Source organism: Scardinius erythrophthalmus (assembly GCF_964197995.2).
Source record: "Scardinius erythrophthalmus genome assembly, chromosome: 20".
NCBI lineage: Eukaryota > Metazoa > Chordata > Actinopteri > Cypriniformes > Leuciscidae > Scardinius > Scardinius erythrophthalmus.
The window spans coordinates 34,600,840-34,622,848 of NC_138240.1; the positions used below are offsets into that span (position 1 = coordinate 34,600,840).

A 22,009-nucleotide genomic window follows, 5' to 3' on the forward strand; every position below is an offset into this window, starting at 1 on the left:
AGACACTTTTCTATCCGCAGTTTTTGAGCAGAAATCACAGAGATGTGCTCTGAGAGCCTGACCTTGATGGTGCTGACCAGCACTCGGAGAACAGCACTTCCTTCGTACGTCTCGTTCAGTTCAAACTCCCCTCGCAGAGACTGAAACACTCCGTTCATCACGCGCTTCACCTGCAAATAAACACCGCTGAGCTTAGAAAGAGTCTATAATGACTCTATGATGCAAACCAACATAAATGCTTTAAATATTTTCAAAATCATTTTCAAAAGTTATTGATGGTTCATTTTTTTGGGTAAAAGTTATTAATTTAGTTAATTTATATATATATATATATATATATATATAGCCGCTCTGTCCAGCTCAGTTCAGTTCTCATATAATGCTGTCAATGCAGGCAGATCAATAATATTGTTGAATATTAAAATAAATGTACTATATGTTAATATTACATCAGTCATATATTATTATAATTTACAATTATAATATAAATCACACAATTACTTATCTAAGATAAAATAATTTTCTCGAGTTCATCAGATTTATTTGATGTATTTTGCCAATATTTTACTACAATGTAAGTTGTCGCTCCAGTCGTTAAAATGTTTTTCGAGATCTACAGTAACAGTAATATTGTGAACTATTATTACAATTTAGAATAGCTGTTTTCTATGTGAATCTTTTGTAACATGTAATTTATTCCTGTGATCAAAGCTGAATTTTCAGCATCATTACTCCAGTCTTCAGTGTCACTCTAATATGATGATATGATGCTCAAGAAACATTTATTATTATTATTATCAGTGTTGAGAACAGTTGTGCTGCTTCATATTTGTGTGGAAACATTGATACCTTTTTTTCCAGAATTTTCAGGATTCAAAAGAACCGCATTTATTTGAAAGATAAATATTTTGTAACCATATGAATGTCTTTACTTTCACTTTTGATGAATTAAATGTATCCTTGCTGAATAAAAGCATTAATTTCTTTCAAAAATCTTACCGACCCCAAACTTTTGAACAGTATTATATATATATATATATATATATATATATATATATATATATATATATATATATATATATATATAATATATAAATGTAAATTAATAAAAAACAGAGGTTAGGTCAATCAAGTTCAGAAATGTCCCAGTAAACAAATGTTTAAGTTAAACAAAATGATAACACTTTATAATAAGGTTCATTAGTCAACTACATTAGTTAGCATGAACTAATAATGAACTGCACTTATACAGCATTTATTAATCTTTGTTAATTTCAACATTTACTAATGCTTTATTAAAATCTTGTTAACATTAATGCATAACGTTAATTCACTGTGAATTAATATAAAAAATTAACAGTTGTATTTTTATTAACAAAGATTTAACAAATACTGTAACAAATTTATTGCTCATGGTCAGTTCATGTTAGTTAAAACATTAATGTTATTTAATGCCTTAATTAACTAATGTTAACTGATGCCTCATATGAACTCAGTACTGTAATAATAATAAGGCACAGACTATATAATGAGTGTCAGTATGATAGAGATGATAAAGCTGACCTCTCCTGCAGTGTCTGTCTTCTTCTCCATCTCTGAGACGTGCGTCTTCATCAGCGCCACTCTCTCCTCCAGCGCACAGCACTGACACACAAGCAAACACTTCACTACAGGGTACAGTCATGGGAAACACTGGGCCCTAGTTTAAGGATCTAAGCTCATGGTCTAAAGCGCACAGTGCAAGCGCAGTTAGGTCGTGTCCGAATCCAGTTTTGATCGTTTAACGACAGGACAAATGGTCGGTGCTCCCGGCGCATGGTCTAAAAGGGTCATCTCTATTATCTTAATGAGTAATGGGTGTTTTGTCTCAATTCTCTTAATGAGTGATGGATGTATTTTGTCTCTGTTCTCTTAATGAGTAATGGGTGTGTTTTGTCTCTGTTCTCTTAATGAGTAATGGGTGTGTTTTGTCTCTGTTCTCTTAATGAGTAATGGGTGTGTTTTGTCTCTGTTCTCTTAATGAGTAATGGGTGTGTTTTGGGCGTAACGTGCAATAAACCAATCAGAGTCTCTTCTCCCATTCCCTTTAAAAGCCAGTTGCGCTCGCGTCATGGCGGATTCACTATTCACATGGAAGAATTTGCAAGCGGAAAAGCTGAACGCGTCTCCAGAGAGGAAACGGATCTGCTCGTGCACAAGGTTAAAGTGTGTGTGTGTGTGTGTGTGTAGGTGTGAGGTTAAAGCAGAACATCTACGGGACAAGCCGGTTTACACCATATATATATATATATATACACACACATGTACATAATAATAAACTTTTATATTGTAATCCTTTTATTTTTTATATTTGGCATGTTTGTGTGTTGTTTGTGCGTCCCTATGTGTGTAATAAGCAGAGTGTGTGTGTGTGTGTGTGTGTGTGTGTGTGTGTGTGTGTGTGTGTGTGTGTGTGTGATAAGAGTGTACGCGCGTTGTGGACCCGCCTATAGGTGCACACTACGAATGCGCTCTTTAAATAACAAAGAAATACTGCTCCATTGACTTTAGACCTGGTTTCAGTTGGTCAATGGCTCAGTCTATTTCAGTTCCTCAAAATAGCAACACACCAACAATGCGCCAGAACACACACCTCGTTTTCAGACCAGCAGCACATGGGCGCACAGATGGGCGCTAATGCATTTGCTATTTAAATAACATGGCGCAGAACGTAAAAATAATAACTGCGTCAGGCTGAAACTAGCAAAACACACTTGCGTCGCGTGTATGATAGGGTCCAGGATCTGTCACAGTGTAATGCAGGCTGATACTGAAGAATGAGTGAGAACTATACTGTGCCTGATAGCAGACCCACAATCTATGAAGAAGTGCTGAGGCTCTGTGAAGAGGTTAGCCAATCACAACACAATCATTTAGATACATCAGAGAAAAAGGGGTGATAAACGAGTGCACCTTGAGTCTCCAGGCCTGCAGCTCCTCTCCCTGCTCCTGCTGGAGTGAACGCTGCTCCTCTGAGTCACGCGACTGTCTGAGTGTGTTAAACTACACACAGGAGACACAGGAGGGTTAGCTGGAGTCGTTAAGAGACTGACTGTTAGACAAAATACTATTATTTTGCAATGTTTGTGAGTTTAAAGTATTCTAATCAGATGTGGACAGCTGAGGAAGTCACTGTGTGTGTGTGTGGGTGTGGCTGTGTGAGTGAGTGTGTGTGTGTGTGTGTGTGTGTGTGTGTGTGTATGTGTGTGTGTGTGTGTGTGTACCTTCTCCTGCAGTTGTGTGAGTTTGAGCTGCGGTGTGTCTCTGTGTTCAGTGAGTTCAGTCATCTCTCTCCTCTGTGTGTGTGTGTGTGTGTGTGAGTGTGTGTGTGTACCTTCTCCTGCAGCTGTGTGAGTTTGAGCTGCAGTGTGTCTCTGTGTTCAGTGAGTTCAGTCATCTCTCTCCTCTGTGTGTGTGTGTGTGTGTGTGTACCTTCTCCTGCAGTTGTGTGAGTTTGAGCTGCAGTGTGTCTCTGTGTTCAGTGAGTTCAGTCATCTCTCTCCTCTGCTGTTCTCGAGCCGCTGCCAGAGTCTGATCACACTTCACCTGCCACTCCTGCTCCAGATCCGCCTGCAACTGAGACAGCTGCACACAAACACACACACACACACACACACACACACACACACACACACACACACAGTCACACACACACACAGTCACACACACACACACACACACACACACACACACACACACACACACACACACACACACACACACACACACACACACACACACAGTCACAAAACTACAGCTACAATACAACATACTGAGTGTCAAAAACTCTCAATTACACACCCGGGGACTGTTAAGAATAGGGGCTTTCGCACCGGGTAGGTGTTTCCCAGAGAACTAATGGTTCCCTTAGGAAAGTTTTCCTGGTTGCATTCGCACCGTAAGTTGGAACTCTGACGTGACGTGAGACGCGCTTGTTGCTGGGACTTTTATTTTGACGGCGCTGAGAACGCCAGAGCCTGAGATCACAGTCGCATTCTCCTTGTTCATTAGTTTACGATCTGTCTGACAGTCCTGTCTTATACGGTATTAGATAGAACTGTCATACATAGAAAGTAGACATTAATGAAAAGTTATTAGCGTATGTTGTGTGTTTGATGTCCAGAGTTGCTGAGCAGAAATACATAATCATGTTTCTCTTGGTCTCCTCAAAGTCACATTGGATTTTCTCCTCAGCGTAAAGGTTAAGAGGTTCATCTATCAGTGTTTTACATGTTTGTAGAGTTAGTTTGTGGAGTAAATATATAGGCTATAATCTGTGTTTACACAGCTTTTTTTAAAATGGCGGGTGCTGGTGTTTCACGTGCGTTCGGCCAATCAGCGAACACTAACATCACGGATAGCTCCTATAGTGCTGGTTTAGACCGACTCTGAAGAGGGAGTAAATTAGTTCCTCCAAAAGGAGTTCCTAGAACTAAAATCGTTCCTAGTTCCTGCGGTGCGAACACGCCAAAATCCGGGAACTTCCGCCACTAGTTCTAGGAACTATGAAAAGGTTCCTCCGATGCGAAAGCCTCTTAATTTACTCCTACTTCAGAGTCGGTCTAAATTGGCAGCATGGACTTCTTGTGATTATGCATGCAAACACACACACACTCATACCTGTTCTGCTGCTGCGTGGTCAGTGCTGGTTCTGGCTTTGCGTAACTGGCTCCTGAGACTGTCCATCTCCTGCTGGCTCGTCCTCCTCACCTCTTCCAGCTCTTCATCACAGCGCTGTCTCTCGGCCTGCCACTTCCGCTTCCGCTCTGACAGAGTCTGAACACACACAGGTCAACGTATTCAAGATTATCCAGATGAGGATTCAGTCCTTCACACACACACACACACACACGAGTCAGTAACTCACTCGTTCCAGACCGTCCTTCTCTGTCTTCATGTCCTGCAGCTCTTCCTCTGTGTTGTTGAGTTTGAGCTCCAGTTCCTTCCGTTTCTGCTTCTCCATCTTGTATTGACCCTGCACTCTGTCTGCTGTCTCCCTCAGCTCTGAAACACACACACACACACACAATAAGTCTTAATCTTGATGCAACAGTTTCCAGCTGCCAATAATTTCTGTCTATATATATATATATATATATATATATATATATATATATAACAGCGTAAACATGACAATATTTGGCACTGTGACATTTTCATGGCAATTAAGCGACAATATTTATTCTCAAATTCACATTATTATTGTAATGCAGACAAAAACACAATTATATACTATACTAAACTATTTATACATAATGATAATATTGGTGTTACTGCCTTTGTTTTAATTTTTTTTTTTAAATCACTGCAATTTTACAGAAATGCAGTTGAAAAATACAGTATTACAATAATAAGAATTACATTTGAGAATGAGAATTGCAAAAAACTCAACTCATAAAACATTTGCATTTATCATATCAATGACAATATACTTAATTGAAAATGTCACAAAGTAAAAATCTATATGCTATTGATTCTAAAGCTTATTTATATTACATATTATCTTTATATATTTATTAGTGCCTTCAATCGATTAAAAAAATTAAAACTAATTAATCACAAGGTAGGGAACATGCAGAAATTGAATAAAGTTATTAAATACTTCACAGTCTTCACTGCATAAATGAAACAGATTAATCCTTATTAAAGCTACAACAGTTATTCAGTCGAGCAGTGAGTGTTTTTCTCTTTGTCTTTTGTTCTTTGATTAACTTTTAATGACAGACAGCTGCATTAATTGCATTAAATATTTGTAGCGTGTTAATGCATGCTATTCATTTTTCCAGTTTAACGCATTAAAAAATATTTTATGCAATTAATGCAGCTGTCTGTCGTTAAAGTTAATCAAAGAACATAAGACAGAGAAAATCACATTGCTTTTGACAATTACTTTTGTATATATAATATATATTATTAAATATAATAAGGATTAATCTATGTTTAATTTATACACTGCAGCTCAAAATAATCTTGTTTCTGTTTGAATTAAGATTATTTTTCTTACCCCACTGGAAGCAAAAGGAGGATTTAAGCAAAAACTCACTTCATTTAGATTTTTTATCAAAAAATATAATAGATATAATATAACGAGATATAATATTTGATGGCATTTTACCACTTTAATAAATGCATCTTGATTTAAGAAGTTTTAGATATTTGGACTGGAAACAAGACAAAAATACTACGCAAGAAAATAATTTTTAGAGGGTATACTTATATTAATTTAAACTAAGAGCTTAATAATAATTGATCAACTATAATTGTACGTGTAATGGGATTAAAGGTAATAATTACATATATAATATCTGAATCATACTAAATAATTATTATAAATAATCATCGTTATAAATAATAAGCCGATTTCTTTAAAAATCTAGTGACCGTCAATTTGGAGTAAGAGAAACTGGGGGAGTGACTTTACTGCGTCAGACATGTGACACTTTGCTCACAGCTGATTGGTCCAGTTTCGTTCGAGATTTCTTACTTTTTCTGACTGCCCTGGAGCGCAAGTTTAGGCGATGAACATCGCTAAAAGCCCAGTCACTTTCATGATGCCTAAAACCCAGGGTTGGCACAAACTAAACTGAAACATACAGTTTATTAAAACAAATTGTCAAAAAGAACCAGTTCACGGAAAATAACCAGACTTCCCATCACTAAAGGAAACTATCAGCATGTGTTTCAGTCATGGTTATGAGACGAGCGGCTCACCCAGCATCTGAGCCTCCAGCGCTGCGGTGTGTGTGTTGTTCTGCTGAGCGTCCAGCAGGGCGGCGCTGAGTTTGGTCTGCAGAGCCGTGATCTTCTGCTGCTGCGAGCTCAAGTCCAGCTGAAGCTCAGACACGCGCGCCGTGGAGGACGCCAACTCCTCGCTCAAGCGCGCCTTCCAGAGAGACGACATGAAACAAAAAAATGAAAATTAGCCCATGATTTACTCACCCAGAAGCCATGTCAAGTTTATGACATTCTTCTTTCAGACGAATACAATCGGAGTTATATTAAAAAATGTCTCTTCCAAGCTTTATAATGGCAGTGAATGGGTACATTTTTTTGGAAGTCCATCAGAGTGCATCTATCCATCATTAAAGTGCATCTATCCATGATAAAGTGCTCCACACTGCTCCGGGGGGTTAATAAAGGCCTTCTGAAGCGAAGCCATGTATTTGTGTAAGAAAAATATCCATATTTAAAACTTTATTGACTAAAATACACTTTATCGACTAAAATAACGTAATGACGAACCCGGAAGCGCAGAGGAAAGAGCAAAACAAAACACCAGTCACGAATTAGAAGTCTAAAATGAATTTTTTTTAAGAGAAATGTGGGAGGAGCTTGAGTTTGTTGCCCAGTAATATTTGTTTGAACCGCGAGAGGCGGCAAAGCTTTCGCTACTCCTACATCCGACGTCATACATTGTCAAGTGTTACTCTTTTGGCATAAGTCGACTTGCGTACGGCAGTCTGCCGGAAGCTAGTTATTTTAATCAATAAAGTTTTAAATATGGACATTTTTCTTACACAAATGCATCGCTTCACTTCAGGATGCACGTTTATGATGGATGGATGCACTTTAATGATGGATAGATGCACTTTTATGATGGATAGATGCACTTTAATGATGGATAGATGCACTTTTATGATGGATAGATGCACTTTAATGATGGATAGATGCACTTTTATGATGGATAGATGCACGGATAGATGCACTTTTATGATGGATGGATGCACTTTTATGATGGATGGATGCACTTTAATGATGGATAGATGCACTTTTATGATGGATAGATGCACTTTTATGATGGATAGATGCACGGATAGATGCACTTTTATGATGGATAGATGCACTTTAATGATGGATAGATGCACTTTTATGATGGATAGATGCACTTTTATGATGGATAGATGCACTTTAATGATGGATAGATGCACGTTTATGATGGATAGATGCACTTTTAGATGCACTTTAATGATGGATAGATGCACTTTTATGATGGATAGATGCACGTTTATGATGGATAGATGCACTTTGATGGATAGATGCACGTTTATGATGGATAGATGCACTTTTATGATGGATAGATGCATGGATAGATGCACTTTTTTGATGGATAGATGCACTTTTATGATGGATAGATGCACTTTTATGATGGATAGATGCACGTTTATGATGGATAGATGCACTTTTATGATGGAAAGATGCACTTTTATGATGGATAGATGCACTTTAATGATGGATAGATGCACTTTTATGATGGATAGATGCACTTTAATGATGGATAGATGCACTTTTATGATGGATAGATGCACTTTTATGATGATAGATGCACTTTTATGATGGATAGATGCACTTTAATGATGGATAGATGCACTTTAATGATGGATAGATGCACTTTTATGATGGATAGATGCACTTTAATGATGGATAGATGCACTTTTATGATGGATAGATGCACTTTAATGATGGATAGATGCACTTTTATGATGGATAGATGCACTTTTATGATGGATAGATGCACTTTTATGATGGATAGATGCACTTTTATGATGGAAAGATGCACTTTTATGATGGACAGATGCACTTTAATGATGGATAGATGCACTTTTATGATGGATAGATGCACTTTTATGATGGATAGATGCACGTTTATGATGGATAGATGCACTTTTATGATGGAAAGATGCACTTTTATGATGGATAGATGCACTTTAATGATGGATAGATGTACTTTTATGATGGATAGATTCACTTTTATGATGATAGATGCACTTTAATGATGGATAGATGCACTTTAATGATGGATAGATGCACTTTTATGATGGATAGATGCACTTTTATGATGGATAGATGCACGGATAGATGCACTTTTATGATGGATAGATGCACTTTTATGATGGATAGATGCACGTTTATGATGGAAAGATGCACTTTTATGATGGATAGATGCACTTTAATGATGGATAGATGTACTTTTATGATGGATAGATGCACTTTTATGATGGATAGATGCACATTTATGATGGATAGATGCACTTTTATGATTGATAGATGCACGTTTATGATGGATAGATGCACGTATTATGATGGATAGATGCACTTTTATGATGGATAGATGCACTTTTATGATGGATAGATGCACTTTTATCATGGATGGATGCGCTTTGAAATATATACATTCACTGCCATTATAAAGCTGGGAAGAGCCAGGACATTTTTTTTAATATAACTCCGATTGTATTCGTCTGAAAGAAGAAAGTCATATACACATAGGCAGACTTGAGGGTGAGTAAATCATGGGCTAATTTAATTTTTTGGTGAACTATCCCTTTAATAACTGATGTTACAGCAGATGAAATGATGAAGGGACTATAATGGAAAGACAAATAAACGATACAAGGAAATGAAAGCAAGGGTGGTAGAACTATCCACCCCTGCTGAGAGCTGAATGCTGATTGGTTAGTGAGTGAGCGGTGCCTGTTCAAACAAAGAGTGAAAAGAGAAATGGGAAATGCTTCATTTGACATAAACGATGGGCAAATGAAAGAGTGTGTGAAGACTATGAAGAAATGGATGAAAAGCGGGACAGTGCTTTTGCTCACCTGATCCCAACTCAATTCCATTGGCAGTGCATGCTGGGAAAAGAGAGCAGTCACCGCTAAAGGCTCTCAGCCAATCAGAGTAGCGTTAATTAACCAATCAGAGCAGAGATACATGGCTTAGAAGGAAATAGTGTTAACCGTTGAGATATTTAAGAGTTGTCATTGCATTATGTACTAAGGGTTGAATGATTTCAGTTTTTTAAAGTCAACATTTATGTGAATAAAGTCGAGTCGACTAGTCACTGATGATGTCATTAATGAACAAATAAGCCTGAACCTCGAGCTGAGACTCAAACACAGATATGTCATTTGACAGCGCTGCCCACAAGACTTTTGCTCCTATTACAGCTTATTTTTATCAGTTATTTTGTCTTTGGGTCGTTAAATTTCTCACCGATTTCTGCTCGTTCTAAATCAGAATTTTTTTTATTTTATTTTTTACCTTTATTTAACCAGGAAAAAAAAGTCCCTTTGAGTTACAATAACTCTTCTCCCAGGGAGTCCTGGCCAAGATAGGCGGCCAAAAAGTTGCAAAGAAAAAACATTAAAAAAGACTATATCTCTATACATAGACTATATATACAAACAAGACATTATGTTTAACCTAAGTAAATACAAACATATAATTTAAAGGGTACCTAGTTAAAAACAATTTCACCGTTCAGTCAGAGTTGACTTATTAATAGATGAAAAATGCATATGATGAAAAAGCTTTTTTTTTTGCCAAATTCAAATATAGATAAAGTAGCGCAGTAAAGATTAAATTTATGAATGCATTAGTGAGAGAACGATTGCGTGTGAATTACTTCTGGCAGCATCTCTCAACTAATATTGAAGCTGTGGGTTTAGGTACTAAGAAATGTATGCTAGAACTTTTCAGTTTCTAAGCTATTTTATTGATAAATCACAGAACATTGTTGACAACAAATTTTGCGCTACTGAATGATTCTGTGTGCGATCTGCGTGTGATGTGAGAGCTACTGTCTGTGTGTGTGTGTGTGTGTGTAACACGGCAGCAGTGTAGAATGCCGATTAACGTCGTTAATAAGCCGTTTAAAATGTGCATTCACCTGACTGATTTTGAGCATCCAGATGTTATAATCAAACATATAAACATATATTTATTTTTCACTTTAACTGTTGGGAACAGAGCGTAAAAGTGGACTTCATAAGATATCTTATCCAGTTGCGCCCTCTATAGGCCATGATCAGCGACTAGTGGACGTCAAGCTTCAAGCGTCATGGCAGAGCATTAAAGTCATCAGATTTGTCTGTAATGTTAGTGGAGAGTGTGTAAAAAGACTGATTTTGTAATAAAAACAATTCAGGAAAAACTTTAGAAAGACTGCAGAGAAATACCTCAAACACAAAACTGATTATTTAAAGGCACAATATGTACGATTTTTGGGTTAAAATACAAGGTTATATTTTTTGTTGACTTGTGTACTTCCATTATCCTAAATGTTTCCAACATTGTTTAAATTCAGAGAAATAATCATTGTAGTCTTATTGTTTGAATCCCTTGTTTTATAGATTTACCGCGAGTAACATGTTTGTATAATGCTTCAGAGAGGACACTATTCTATCAAGTGGCTAACATAGCAAAATCAGAAAGAGCATTTTCTCTACCATTCAATGTTTTAAAATGAATCCAATGCCATTTAGCAACACAAGTCATCCAGCTTTTATTATGATATTCTAATCTAATCAATCTAGCTTAATGAGGTCCGCAACAAATGTCTCATACTGGTCACCGAGAGACACGCACAGAGTAACTTTAAGGGCACTATTTTAACGATCTGAAACGCAAGTATCCAATGCGAAACGCAAGTAACTTTGTGGGCGGATCTCGGGCGCTGTTGCTATTATACCGGCGGGATAAATGACTCTTGCGCCCGACGCAAATCTAAAATGGGTTGGTCTGAAGTAGCTTCATTACTCATAGGTGTGGTTTGGGCGTAACGTGAAATAAACCAATCAGAGCATCATCTCACATTCCCTTTAAGAGAAGGCTTGTTCCATGGCGGATTGCCATTATAACGGCGGACTTGCCAGACGCACGCCAGGAGCGGTTCACAGCCGAGGAGACCGCTGTTCTCGCCAGGGCCGTAAAACACAGAGAAGTGACATTGGGGATGGAGAAACACACCCAAATTAGATTCGGTTAAACAGGCGTATAATAATTATGGTAAATGTGTAAGCTAGATTTATGACTATTTTTTCACATCTTCATGGACACAACAATGATTTCCCTCGTGTGGTAATATTTTTCCGTGTAATAATGTATGGTTTGCAAAAATGGCAACTTCTGCGTCTGTGTGTAGATGAGAGAAGCAAAGTGTATGCGCGTTGTGCACACGCTACATTATGGCCAAGCATGCGCCCTTAAAATAGCATCAAAAAGCGCCACTGAAAACGCGAAAAACTGAATTGTTTTCTGAAACTGCAAAATATCACCAGGGAACGTTTGCGCCGGAACACGCCTCCTCTTTTCGCTGAACCGCCCCCGGGAGCGCAAGTTCATTCCCTAATTTACCGACGTGTGTCTGTGGAGGGAAGAGTTCGCTGTGCGTCGGGTGCAAAATAGGAATGATACATGCGTCGGTGTACAAAGTCAATTGCGCTGGGTGCAAGATAGGGCCCTGTAACTTTCAACACACTCAAATGTATTTTCAGTATGATTGTTGTGACCAAGTAAAACAGCTGCGTTATAAAGCGACCTGTATGAGTAGTACTTCAGCACTTGCGACTGTTTCATTAGAATTAAATAAAATAAAGTCAATTTAAGTGACGTAACAAAGTTCAAGTTCAGGGAAGGAGGCAGACGGTAAACGAAACTTTAATTGTAAAATATACATAAACAACAAAACGAAATGGCCGAATGCAGCACACAAGCATAATAAAAACAGCAAGGTAAAACGTCCCAGGCTCTCGGCCATCCCTGATTCATACCACAGTAACGTTAATAAAACTTTAATTCATTCACTCATCAATGAACATAATTTTTGCCTGAGTCCCGTTGGATTGCTTTCCATCAGCTGTGGAGGTGAAGACTACAACTCCCATGATTCCACACTCATGGCATAATCAAGCTACACATTTGTTATTGTTTTGAATAAGTGACTTACATACTGCGCCTTTAATGCTGCACCATGAAGGCCGTTCCAAATGGTTGGGAGGGACGTTGTGCTGCCTTCTAAGACAGCACTAAATCCATAAAAAAGAAATCCCAAATACTTCATTTATATGCGAATGCTTAGTGTATGCATATAGCTGAACACGTAGACTTTCTAAAGCCCCTTTCACACAGCGCGTTGATCCCGGGAAATTGTTGTAAAATTGCTAGAGTGGGAAAGCAAACACGTCCCGGGATTGATGAAGGGATCGATGCCGGGACGGGGACCTAGTAACATTGCTGGGATCAGTCCCGGAACGCGCCCTGTGTGAACAAAAGCCAGGACCAATGCCATAAGGGGTGTGTCGTAGTGATGACGCACGTGCCATCACGCGACTCTGTTGCTCTTAGAAGAAAGTTTGTGTTCGTCATCAACAAAGAAAGAACGAAAAAATGTCTGCAAACTGGAATGAAGCCGAGACCAGGAGCTCCTTACTATCCGCACTGAAGCTGAGATCGCTCGCCAGCTTTGTGGAACGGTACGCGATGCGTTAGTGTACATGTTTTCAGCACGTACGTTACACGTCACATCCTGGCGTCACGTGTCTTTACGGGATGTGTGTGAACACACTCACAGATTCCGGAAAATCACTGGTGGTGTAAATGAACTAAAATCAAACGATCCCGGGACACCCGTGTGTTTTCCGGAATTTCTGTGTGAAAGGGGCTTAAGTGTTCTCCATATGATGGCATGTGTGAATGAGCGCATGTCAAATGAGCGCTAGGAATTGCGCTAGTGTCTGCGCTATCTCTCTCCAGAAGTCATAAGTGATAAAAACATTTTTGTTTTCGTTTAAACTAGTGTTGCGAGTATCTCTAAACAACATGGCCGTCTGTTGTTGTTGCTCCAGGAGTTTGTTGTTGTTGTTCCATCTCATTCGTTTTTTTTTTTTTTCGGGTGTGAAACAACAGGTCAGTGTTGCCACCTTGTGGACAAACTAATTGGTGCAAAAAAAACATGGCACATGTGCAAGCTGAGCGTAGAGATTATGTGCAGTGAGAAAAATCTCTGTGTGTGTACGTACATATGTCCCTAGGATACACGTGTAGCATAAGGTATGCGTAAAAACAGTGTGTACTATTTTACTGAATGCTTGTGTGTCGTTGATTTTAATCTTTGATCAGTTTAATCGCCTACCAACCTGTTTAATCGCCAGATAGTTAGAAAAACCCAGTCCATCTTAAAGGTTAGTTCCCATCCTCTCTATTCTGAGTTTGTTTTTACCCTCAGGATCTCGGTTAGGAGTAACAGGTACAAACATTCATTTATTCCTACCTCTATTTCTCTATTAAATTCGGTCATGGGGGGAGTAGTTGGAAGTAGGTAGTTGTCTGGGCCTGTCATTGTCTTGTGTAGTTTAAGTCATTTTTAAGAAAGAAAGAAAGAAAGATATATTTGAAGCATATTAGAGTTCACATCATTAGCGCTATGTGAATGCCGTGTGGAGTTGCTGCCTATGAAGAGCACTTCGGTCTGATTTCCGATCAGTCACTTCAATGCTGTCTTAGAAGATAGCAGCCTATGTAGGCGGGTTACAGCATGGATTTGGAACAGAGTGTGTGTGTGTGTGTGTGTGTAATGGGTTAATAGTGTTACCTTGTCTTGTTCTGCCTGCAGTATTCTGGTCTGATTCTGTTCACTGCTGTTCTTCAGAGAGTCGGTTCTCTGTTCCATCATCAGATTACTCTGCTCCACGTATCTACAAAAGCACAAACTCCCCTTGAGTCAAAGCACACCGTGTTATTTTGACATTTCTATTGACAGTGATAGTCAAAACAGGAAAAGAAGAGATGGGGACAAGAGCGGGTAACAACATCGGTAAACTTTGCGAGCTTAACTAAATAACTTCTAAGGCTGCACGATAGTGAGAAAAACTTCCATCGCAATAATTTTTTCTGTTATATACAGTATTGGCCAATAGTAATGTCTGGAGGGGATATTGGTTGTTAATGACCCTACAAGTTCAATTAAACTTTCAAATTATTTTTATATATATTTTAAATATGTGGGAAGAACAAAACACTAAACTCGGTTAAGGTTTTTATCTGACAAAATAATTTGGCAAAAAAAGGTCAGCTACAGCTATAATGCAAATAAAAACAAAACGCTCACAGGAAACAGCACACATTGACTACTACAGCATAATCAGTCATTAATATTTCCATTGATTCTCTCTTGTTTTTGAATGCGTTCATAATTTCTTTGTCTGACAGCCAGGCCAAAAATTATATCAGCACAATTTGGCATGTTTCATTGATCACAATATTGATTTTATTCCGATCATGGCTCTAGACTATGACAATTTTTTTCCAGCAAGTACCAATTTGCCTGATAAGCACTGCCATTTCTGTTGCGCGTGAGAAAGAAATGTCCCATCATTTATCAGCTCAGCTCAAACCGCAGCGCGAGCGAGTTTATTAGAGCGATTGAATTTACTCGCTGACCGGTCCATTTTCATCCAGTTAGAAGGCTTTTCAATCCAAAAATCACCAACATTAACCATGGATTTACTGTAGAAACACTAACAGAAATGTGGGATTTGCATATTGAACTTTATTAGATTCTTAGTGTAATTAAGCTATAGCAGTTTTTGTGCATTTGTATTCATTCTAAGGGCCCTATTTTAACAATCTGAAACAATATTTGTGGGCGGGTCCCGACGCAAATCTAAAATGGGTTGGTCTAAAGTAGCTACATTACTCATAGGTGTGGTTTGGGCGTTACGTGAAATAAACCAATCAGAGTGTCATCTCACAATCCGAGGAGACCGACGTTCTCGTCAGGGCCGTAAAACACAGAGAAGTGACATTGTATGGGGATGGAGAAACACACCCAAATTAGCTTCGGTTAAACAGGCGTATAATAATTTGGGTAAATGTGTAAGCTAGATTTATGCCTATTTTTTCACATCTTCATGGACACCACAATGATTTCCCTCATGTGGTAATATTTTTCCTTGTAATAACGTATGGTTTGCAAAAATGTCAACTGCTGCGTCTGTGTGTAGATGAGAGAAGAAAAGTGTGTGCGCGTTGTGCACACGCTACATTATGGTCAAGCATGAGCCCTTTAAATAGCGTCTGAATAACACACCACTGACTTTAGACGAGGTTTCTCCTGGTCTGTGGCGGAATTGTTTTCTGAAACTGCAAAATAGCACCAGGGAACGTTTGCGCCGGAACACGCCTCCTCTTTTCACTGAACCGTCAAATCTTAAGGTTGTTAAGATTTTTACTAATGTTACTATTTTGTTAGGAACATATTGTGCAGCCCTATTTTTTAACCAGAACATGAACATTTAATGAAGGATGGAAGATATTAAACATATAATACAAAAAGGGAAGATGCCAAATAAAATGCGAGACCTCTGACCTCTGGTTCTGATTGATGAGCTCGCTGATCTTGCGGTTCTGTTCCTCTATGCGAGAGCTTTTCTCAAACACCTCTTTCTTCAGACACTCATTCTCCTGAATAAATGAAAGATGGGTTCATTGAGTACTGAGAACTCTGAGAGAAGGTTTGATTGACCAATCACTGCAAGTTACCTGTATGATTCTCTGAATGTTGTGCATGATCATGGCTGTTTCCATCGACACGTTCGATAAGCCCAGCGAAACGCTGCCTTGCTTTTGTAGGTCATCGATCTGAAAAAGTGGAGCGATTCCTCAAAAGGTTGTTCAAGTCAAATGTAGTTACTTACAAATTTCTGCTAATTATGTACCAACCTTTGAGGACAAGTGGTCCATTTTGTCTGCCACTTTTCCAACAGCCAATCGTATTTCAGTGTTGTGTTGTCGAGCCTCTGTCATCAAGAAGGATGTGACATCACTAGTTCCTTAAAGAGACAGGCGTCATTTAAAAATCCCAACCTTGACTACATGAATGTATTGACATCTGCAGCTGATAAACTACAAACAAATGTAATGTTTTTGTGTAAGGGTGAGATGTTGTAGGTTTTGTACTGATTTTGTAGTGATCTTTACCTTGGTAAGGCACGGTTTGTGTGGGGTACATCTGGCTCACAGGCTGCCGAGAGGAAGACAGTCAACAGATTTAATAAATGTATCATAACTAAATATACAGTCAAAGCAAAATTTATTCAGACAACATTTCTCACATGATCACAGTTTATTCGCTATAGTTTAGAAGATGGTGATAAAATATGACAAGAACTCAGTTGATATTTCACTGGTTTTGTCCATCCTTCTGTTAGACTGTCTCACAAATGAATTATGTTGCATATTGAATATTATGTTGAATATCTGTCAGCTGTTAAATTTCAGTCTGTGCTGTAAAAAGGTCACATTAGCAATTAAAGAAAAACACTTCAGCAAAACATGGTCAGGTCAAAGTGTCTGAATGATTAAATTGCAAAAAAATAAAAAATAAAAAAAATAAGTCCTGTAAAGCCCTGGTGGGACAGACTGGTGAAGTTACACAGCAATAGTGAATTCCCGACCTGAAAGGCATGCACGACTCCCGGCATCATGGGCTGAGGATTGGCTGTTGCCATCGTAACGGGTAAAAGGGCCGTAGCTGGAATGGAAAGAGCACACAGGACAGTGTAACAGCATATAACTGAGCATTAAACACTGGTCTTCATAAGAGTATGATGTGATGCACGCGTGTTACCCTGCACTGAAGGCGGGGGGGCGGAGGTGATGTGTACGGGCTGAGGCGACGGTGCACTGTTGCGTTCCCTGCGTCTCGACACACTCGGGTCCTACAGCAGGAACAGGATCATCTGTAAACCTTCGCATGCATTCTCTCACATTTATACTTTATATCGTTATAACCTCATCCTTCCCTCGGGTCATTTTGACCCAGAAAATATTTTTGAAAATTTTGTAAAAAATTAAGTGTTCATCGGAGGGGTACAAGACCCCAGGACTTTTGTCATACTTGAACCACGACTAAAAAATAAAAATAATTATGGATTCGAGGGGTTTTGTGGTTGAAATTTAAAAAAGTAACAAATCTTTCTCTCGCGGGTCAATTTGACCCCCTTAGGAATGAATGGAATGCGAGGAATGCTTCAGTACACAATAAAAAATGCTAAAACTTTACCAAAAAATTATTTTATAATGTCTACATGTGTATCTGAAAGCTGAAGAACTGACTTTAAGACCCAGCGGAACATTCATTTGCTCCATATAGTGGCAAGAGTCATAAATTAGCATTTTATATTATTTTCTTCCCACAAGAGGTCGGCAAAGACACCCAATGTAAGATATTTTAAAAGGGTTATGCATGAAACGGAGTTATTTTGAATTTAAGTTGAAAGAATGTGAGGAATGTGCTTAAATTACTAAATTACTGTTTATTTATTATTTTATCAAATCTAGTAATTTAAAGGTAAATTAAATAAAAAAATAACAAAAAAATCTCCAAAAAATTGCATTATAAAATATAAAAAATATTATCAAAATTAAATAAAGTAAGATTTATGAAAAAAAAAAAAGTAGTTTAATTTTAGGGCTTCAGGTTATTTTGACCCGTGAGGGAAGGATTTGTTACAGTGAGGGAAGGATGAAGGTTAGCACAAAACACAGATATTTTTCATTTGACTCTTTGTGCTGTGTCTGAATATTAGACGGTGTAAAACCGTTATAATGAAAGGCTCAGTCTTGCCTCGAGCTCGGAGTCGCTGGAGTCTGGCTGTGAGGGAGATGAGGACGAGCCGGCGATGAAGGGCAGCATTGGCTGGCCCATTTTGGCCATGCGTGAGATCAGTTTAGCTTTAGTGGCATCAGGATTCTGAAGACATTGCAAAACATGTCAGAAAACACATAAAGATAGTTTATTATTAGGGATGCAATGATATAAAAATTTTAGTCGACAACTATTTTCTGATTACTCATTAAAAAAGTCAATACAAATTAATTTTGGCCATTAAAACTGACAACTATGAACAATGGATATTCATTCTGAGATTTATATTTTAACAGTGTTAAATGATAAGTGTAATATTAAATATTAACTTACACTACAATTCCAAAGTTTGGGGTCGATTTTTCAATGTTTTTGAGTCTCTTATGCGCAACAAGACTGAATTTATTTGATCCAAAAATACAGTAAAAGAGCACTATTGTGAAATATTAAATTAAAATAGCTGTTTTCTATGTGAATATATAGTAACATGTAATTTATTCCTGTGATTAAAGCTGAATTTTCAGCATCATTACTCCAGTCTTCAGTGTCACATGATCCTTCAGAAATCACTCTAATATGATGATTTGATGCTCAAGAACAAGCCGGATACATTTTTCTTCAAGATTTTTGGAAAGTTCAAAAGAAAAGCATTTATTTAAAATAGGAATCTGTTGTAGAATTATAAATGTTAATGCAAATTTCTTTAAACAATGTAATGCATGCTTGCTGAATAAAATTATTTTCTTTGGGACAAAAATTACCCCAAACTTTTGAACAAGTGTCTGATGATAGATGACAACAAATGTAAAAACTGGAGAAATCAGCTTGAACAATTAAAAATACAGTTTCTATCCAATATTGACTTGATTGATATTGTGCATACCTACAGTATATATTATATCTATATATATTATTTTTTTGGCCTTTTGCCATTTTATTGAAAGGGGGAAGAATCTGAAAATGTTGCACGCTTGATAAGACCTTGCAATTCCCACATGAGCACTTCAAACTCAATGTGTCTTGTGCACTAACCCATGGCTCCAGCTATGCTTACTTCAATAAAAGTCTGCGTTACAATAAAAATAGTGCTGGGCAATTAATCGCATCCATAATATATGTGTGTGTACTGTGTATAAGTATTTTGTATATATAAATTCACACACATGCATGTATATATTTAAGAAATATTTGCATGTATATATATTTATACATAATTTATATTACATATAAATATAAATATTTTGTATATAAATAACACATTTTTCTTAAATATATATATGCATGTGTGTAAATTTATATATACACAAAATAATTATACACAGTACACACACATATATTATGTAAACACAAACTTTTATTTTGGATGCGATTAATCGTTGCCCAGCACTAAAAAAAACGAAAAACAAATATGTGATCTACCTGAAAAGAAACAAAACTTACACTCAGCTGCTCACTGAGGGAGTTTGATTTCGCTCGAAGAGGCGGTTCACTGTAAACAAAGAAGAAATGTAGTGAACAGATAACCTCAATCAAATAATATTAATATAAAAATCATCTCCAGCCAGAAGCCAGCAGGCCTCACCTGGGTTTGCTGGTTTGTGGGGCAGAACTGAGGGACTGGTTCGGCTCAGAGGAGCCCAGACTCTCAACACTGGGAGCAGGAGACGCCGAATCTCTTGAGTTTCCATCCTTTGCAAACTTGACCTGCACATGCATCAAGAGAGAACACATATGAAGAGAGCAGAGCGGTGCATAGTTCTACAATGCTGCAAAGTACGTAATAAGTCTGAGGACGGGAAAGGACATTCTTCTGAGTGTGTATCTCTATATCAGTGTCTGTTTCTAAACTCCTGAAACGCCTCCATTATAGTCTTGAGTTTCTTCCAGGAACAAACACATCACAATATTCCTCATTATAATAATTCATACGCAGAATAAAGGGGCGGGGCCTGGTTGAGTTAGTTAGTAGTGTGTTAAACGGTTATGATAAGGGTCGGGACATTTCCCAAACACACTCGAAGCGCTCGACCAATCACAACACACTGCTCCAGCTGACCAATCAGAGCACAGTGTGCTTTTCAGAAGGAGGGGCTTTATATAGACAGGAAGTAAACAGCGTTACTGACAGACTGGGAAGAGAGGAGCCGCAACAATGGAGAATATGGGGAAAATTATGTTTTTTTGAACAATCAAGCATTAAAACCAATAGAAGTTATGCGCGTGACGCCACCGTCGGCTGGAGTGACTGCTGTTACGCACACTGAGTGGCACAAACACTGAGCGGCAGCATTAGTTTTCAGTGTGAATGCCGCGAAAAACACGCAAAACACATCTAAAATGGGAAAGTGCTTTGAGATTGACTATATAAATAGATCTGAGGTATAGTTTTACAGACTGCCGAAAGCTACAGAACAGAGAAGCGAATGGATCGCTGCGATTCACAGAAACGACTGGATCCAGGCAGAGAAAGCTGGATTTGCAGTTATCATTTTGTGTCAATATGCTGGATTTGAGGGTAAAATCATACCCTATATATTGTATTGTTATATATTGTATTGACAGCTCATCAATTAAATATTTACCATCGTATATTCGGCATAATTGGATGTTTTTAAATAAACACTGACAAAAAACTATACAAGTTTTAGTGCTGGACGATATGATGATGTATATAACATTGATGTCAGTGATCACCCGGAATTAGATCTGCCTATATTGTATTTATATAAAACGTTCACAGGCAAATTTGCTTTATATATTTCCCCAGCGTCGAAATCAGGCTCATATAAATGTCAGGAAACATGATTCCTGCTGCATGTCAATATCTGTGGATCAATGGATCTTTGGTAAGTTGTAAGGAACACTATATCGAGCTTTAGTTTAAACTGATAATCGTTTGTTTTTCTCGTGTTTTCGCAGTTTCCTCTATTTACTCCAGTCAATCAGCAGCTCTTCTGCCACTCAGTCCGGCTGAGGGAGTGTGTTCCTGCGGGAAAGTGACGTCAACGCAAACCCTCTATTCTAGTACAACCCCAAAAACAATGACTTTAAAAAAGGGCATAATAGGTCCTCTTTAAGACATTGGAACATTGTAAACCTGAATCATCATAAAATATCATAAATACAAAATGATAAAGTAAATGTGAGAATGGCGTACCCGACGGATCTCCGCTTCGAAGACTAGCGTGCTATCCGGTGGCACGCGGTTGGGAACGCCCTGCGATCCGTATGCGAGACCGGGAGGAATCACCATCAGTCGCCTCCCAGCTTTCCGCATGTTCAACATGCCCTCCTCCCAGCCCTGAGAGAGAGAATCGCTTTAGACTGCCGTATGAGGCATAATCACACGTAAAAGACAACTTCCCTCTCACCTTAATGACCTTCCCAGCCCCGAGCTTCAGTCTCAGCAGTTTGTCCTTATTCAGATTCGAGTCAAACATCTGGAGGAGAGGAAAATAAACTATGAGAATTTGGATAAAGCTGGATAGCAAGAAATCAAACAAATTATCAACGGATAAAGTGTTATTTTTGTACGAAATTAATACT

General features: G+C 38.1%; 1 protein-coding gene across 1 annotated transcript in view; it reads right to left on the minus strand.

Moving 5' to 3' along the window:
- fkbp15b (FKBP prolyl isomerase family member 15b) overlaps positions 1–22,009 on the minus strand; it is a 37,252-nt gene that overhangs the window by 4,875 nt on the left and 10,368 nt on the right. Inside the window, exons 8-26 of the mRNA XM_081349600.1 lie at positions 21,835–21,903; positions 21,621–21,764; positions 20,046–20,167; positions 19,904–19,952; positions 18,443–18,568; positions 17,444–17,534; positions 17,271–17,347; positions 16,795–16,837; positions 16,537–16,646; positions 16,357–16,455; positions 16,184–16,278; positions 14,408–14,510; positions 6,751–6,922; positions 4,907–5,043; positions 4,660–4,815; positions 3,472–3,624; positions 2,953–3,042; positions 1,564–1,644; positions 63–170 (exon numbers count right to left, since the gene is read on the minus strand). Coding sequence (XP_081205726.1) covers positions 63–170; positions 1,564–1,644; positions 2,953–3,042; positions 3,472–3,624; positions 4,660–4,815; positions 4,907–5,043; positions 6,751–6,922; positions 14,408–14,510; positions 16,184–16,278; positions 16,357–16,455; positions 16,537–16,646; positions 16,795–16,837; positions 17,271–17,347; positions 17,444–17,534; positions 18,443–18,568; positions 19,904–19,952; positions 20,046–20,167; positions 21,621–21,764; positions 21,835–21,903 — 2,025 coding nt within the window. The remainder of the gene's footprint in view (positions 1–62; positions 171–1,563; positions 1,645–2,952; positions 3,043–3,471; positions 3,625–4,659; positions 4,816–4,906; positions 5,044–6,750; positions 6,923–14,407; positions 14,511–16,183; positions 16,279–16,356; positions 16,456–16,536; positions 16,647–16,794; positions 16,838–17,270; positions 17,348–17,443; positions 17,535–18,442; positions 18,569–19,903; positions 19,953–20,045; positions 20,168–21,620; positions 21,765–21,834; positions 21,904–22,009) is intronic.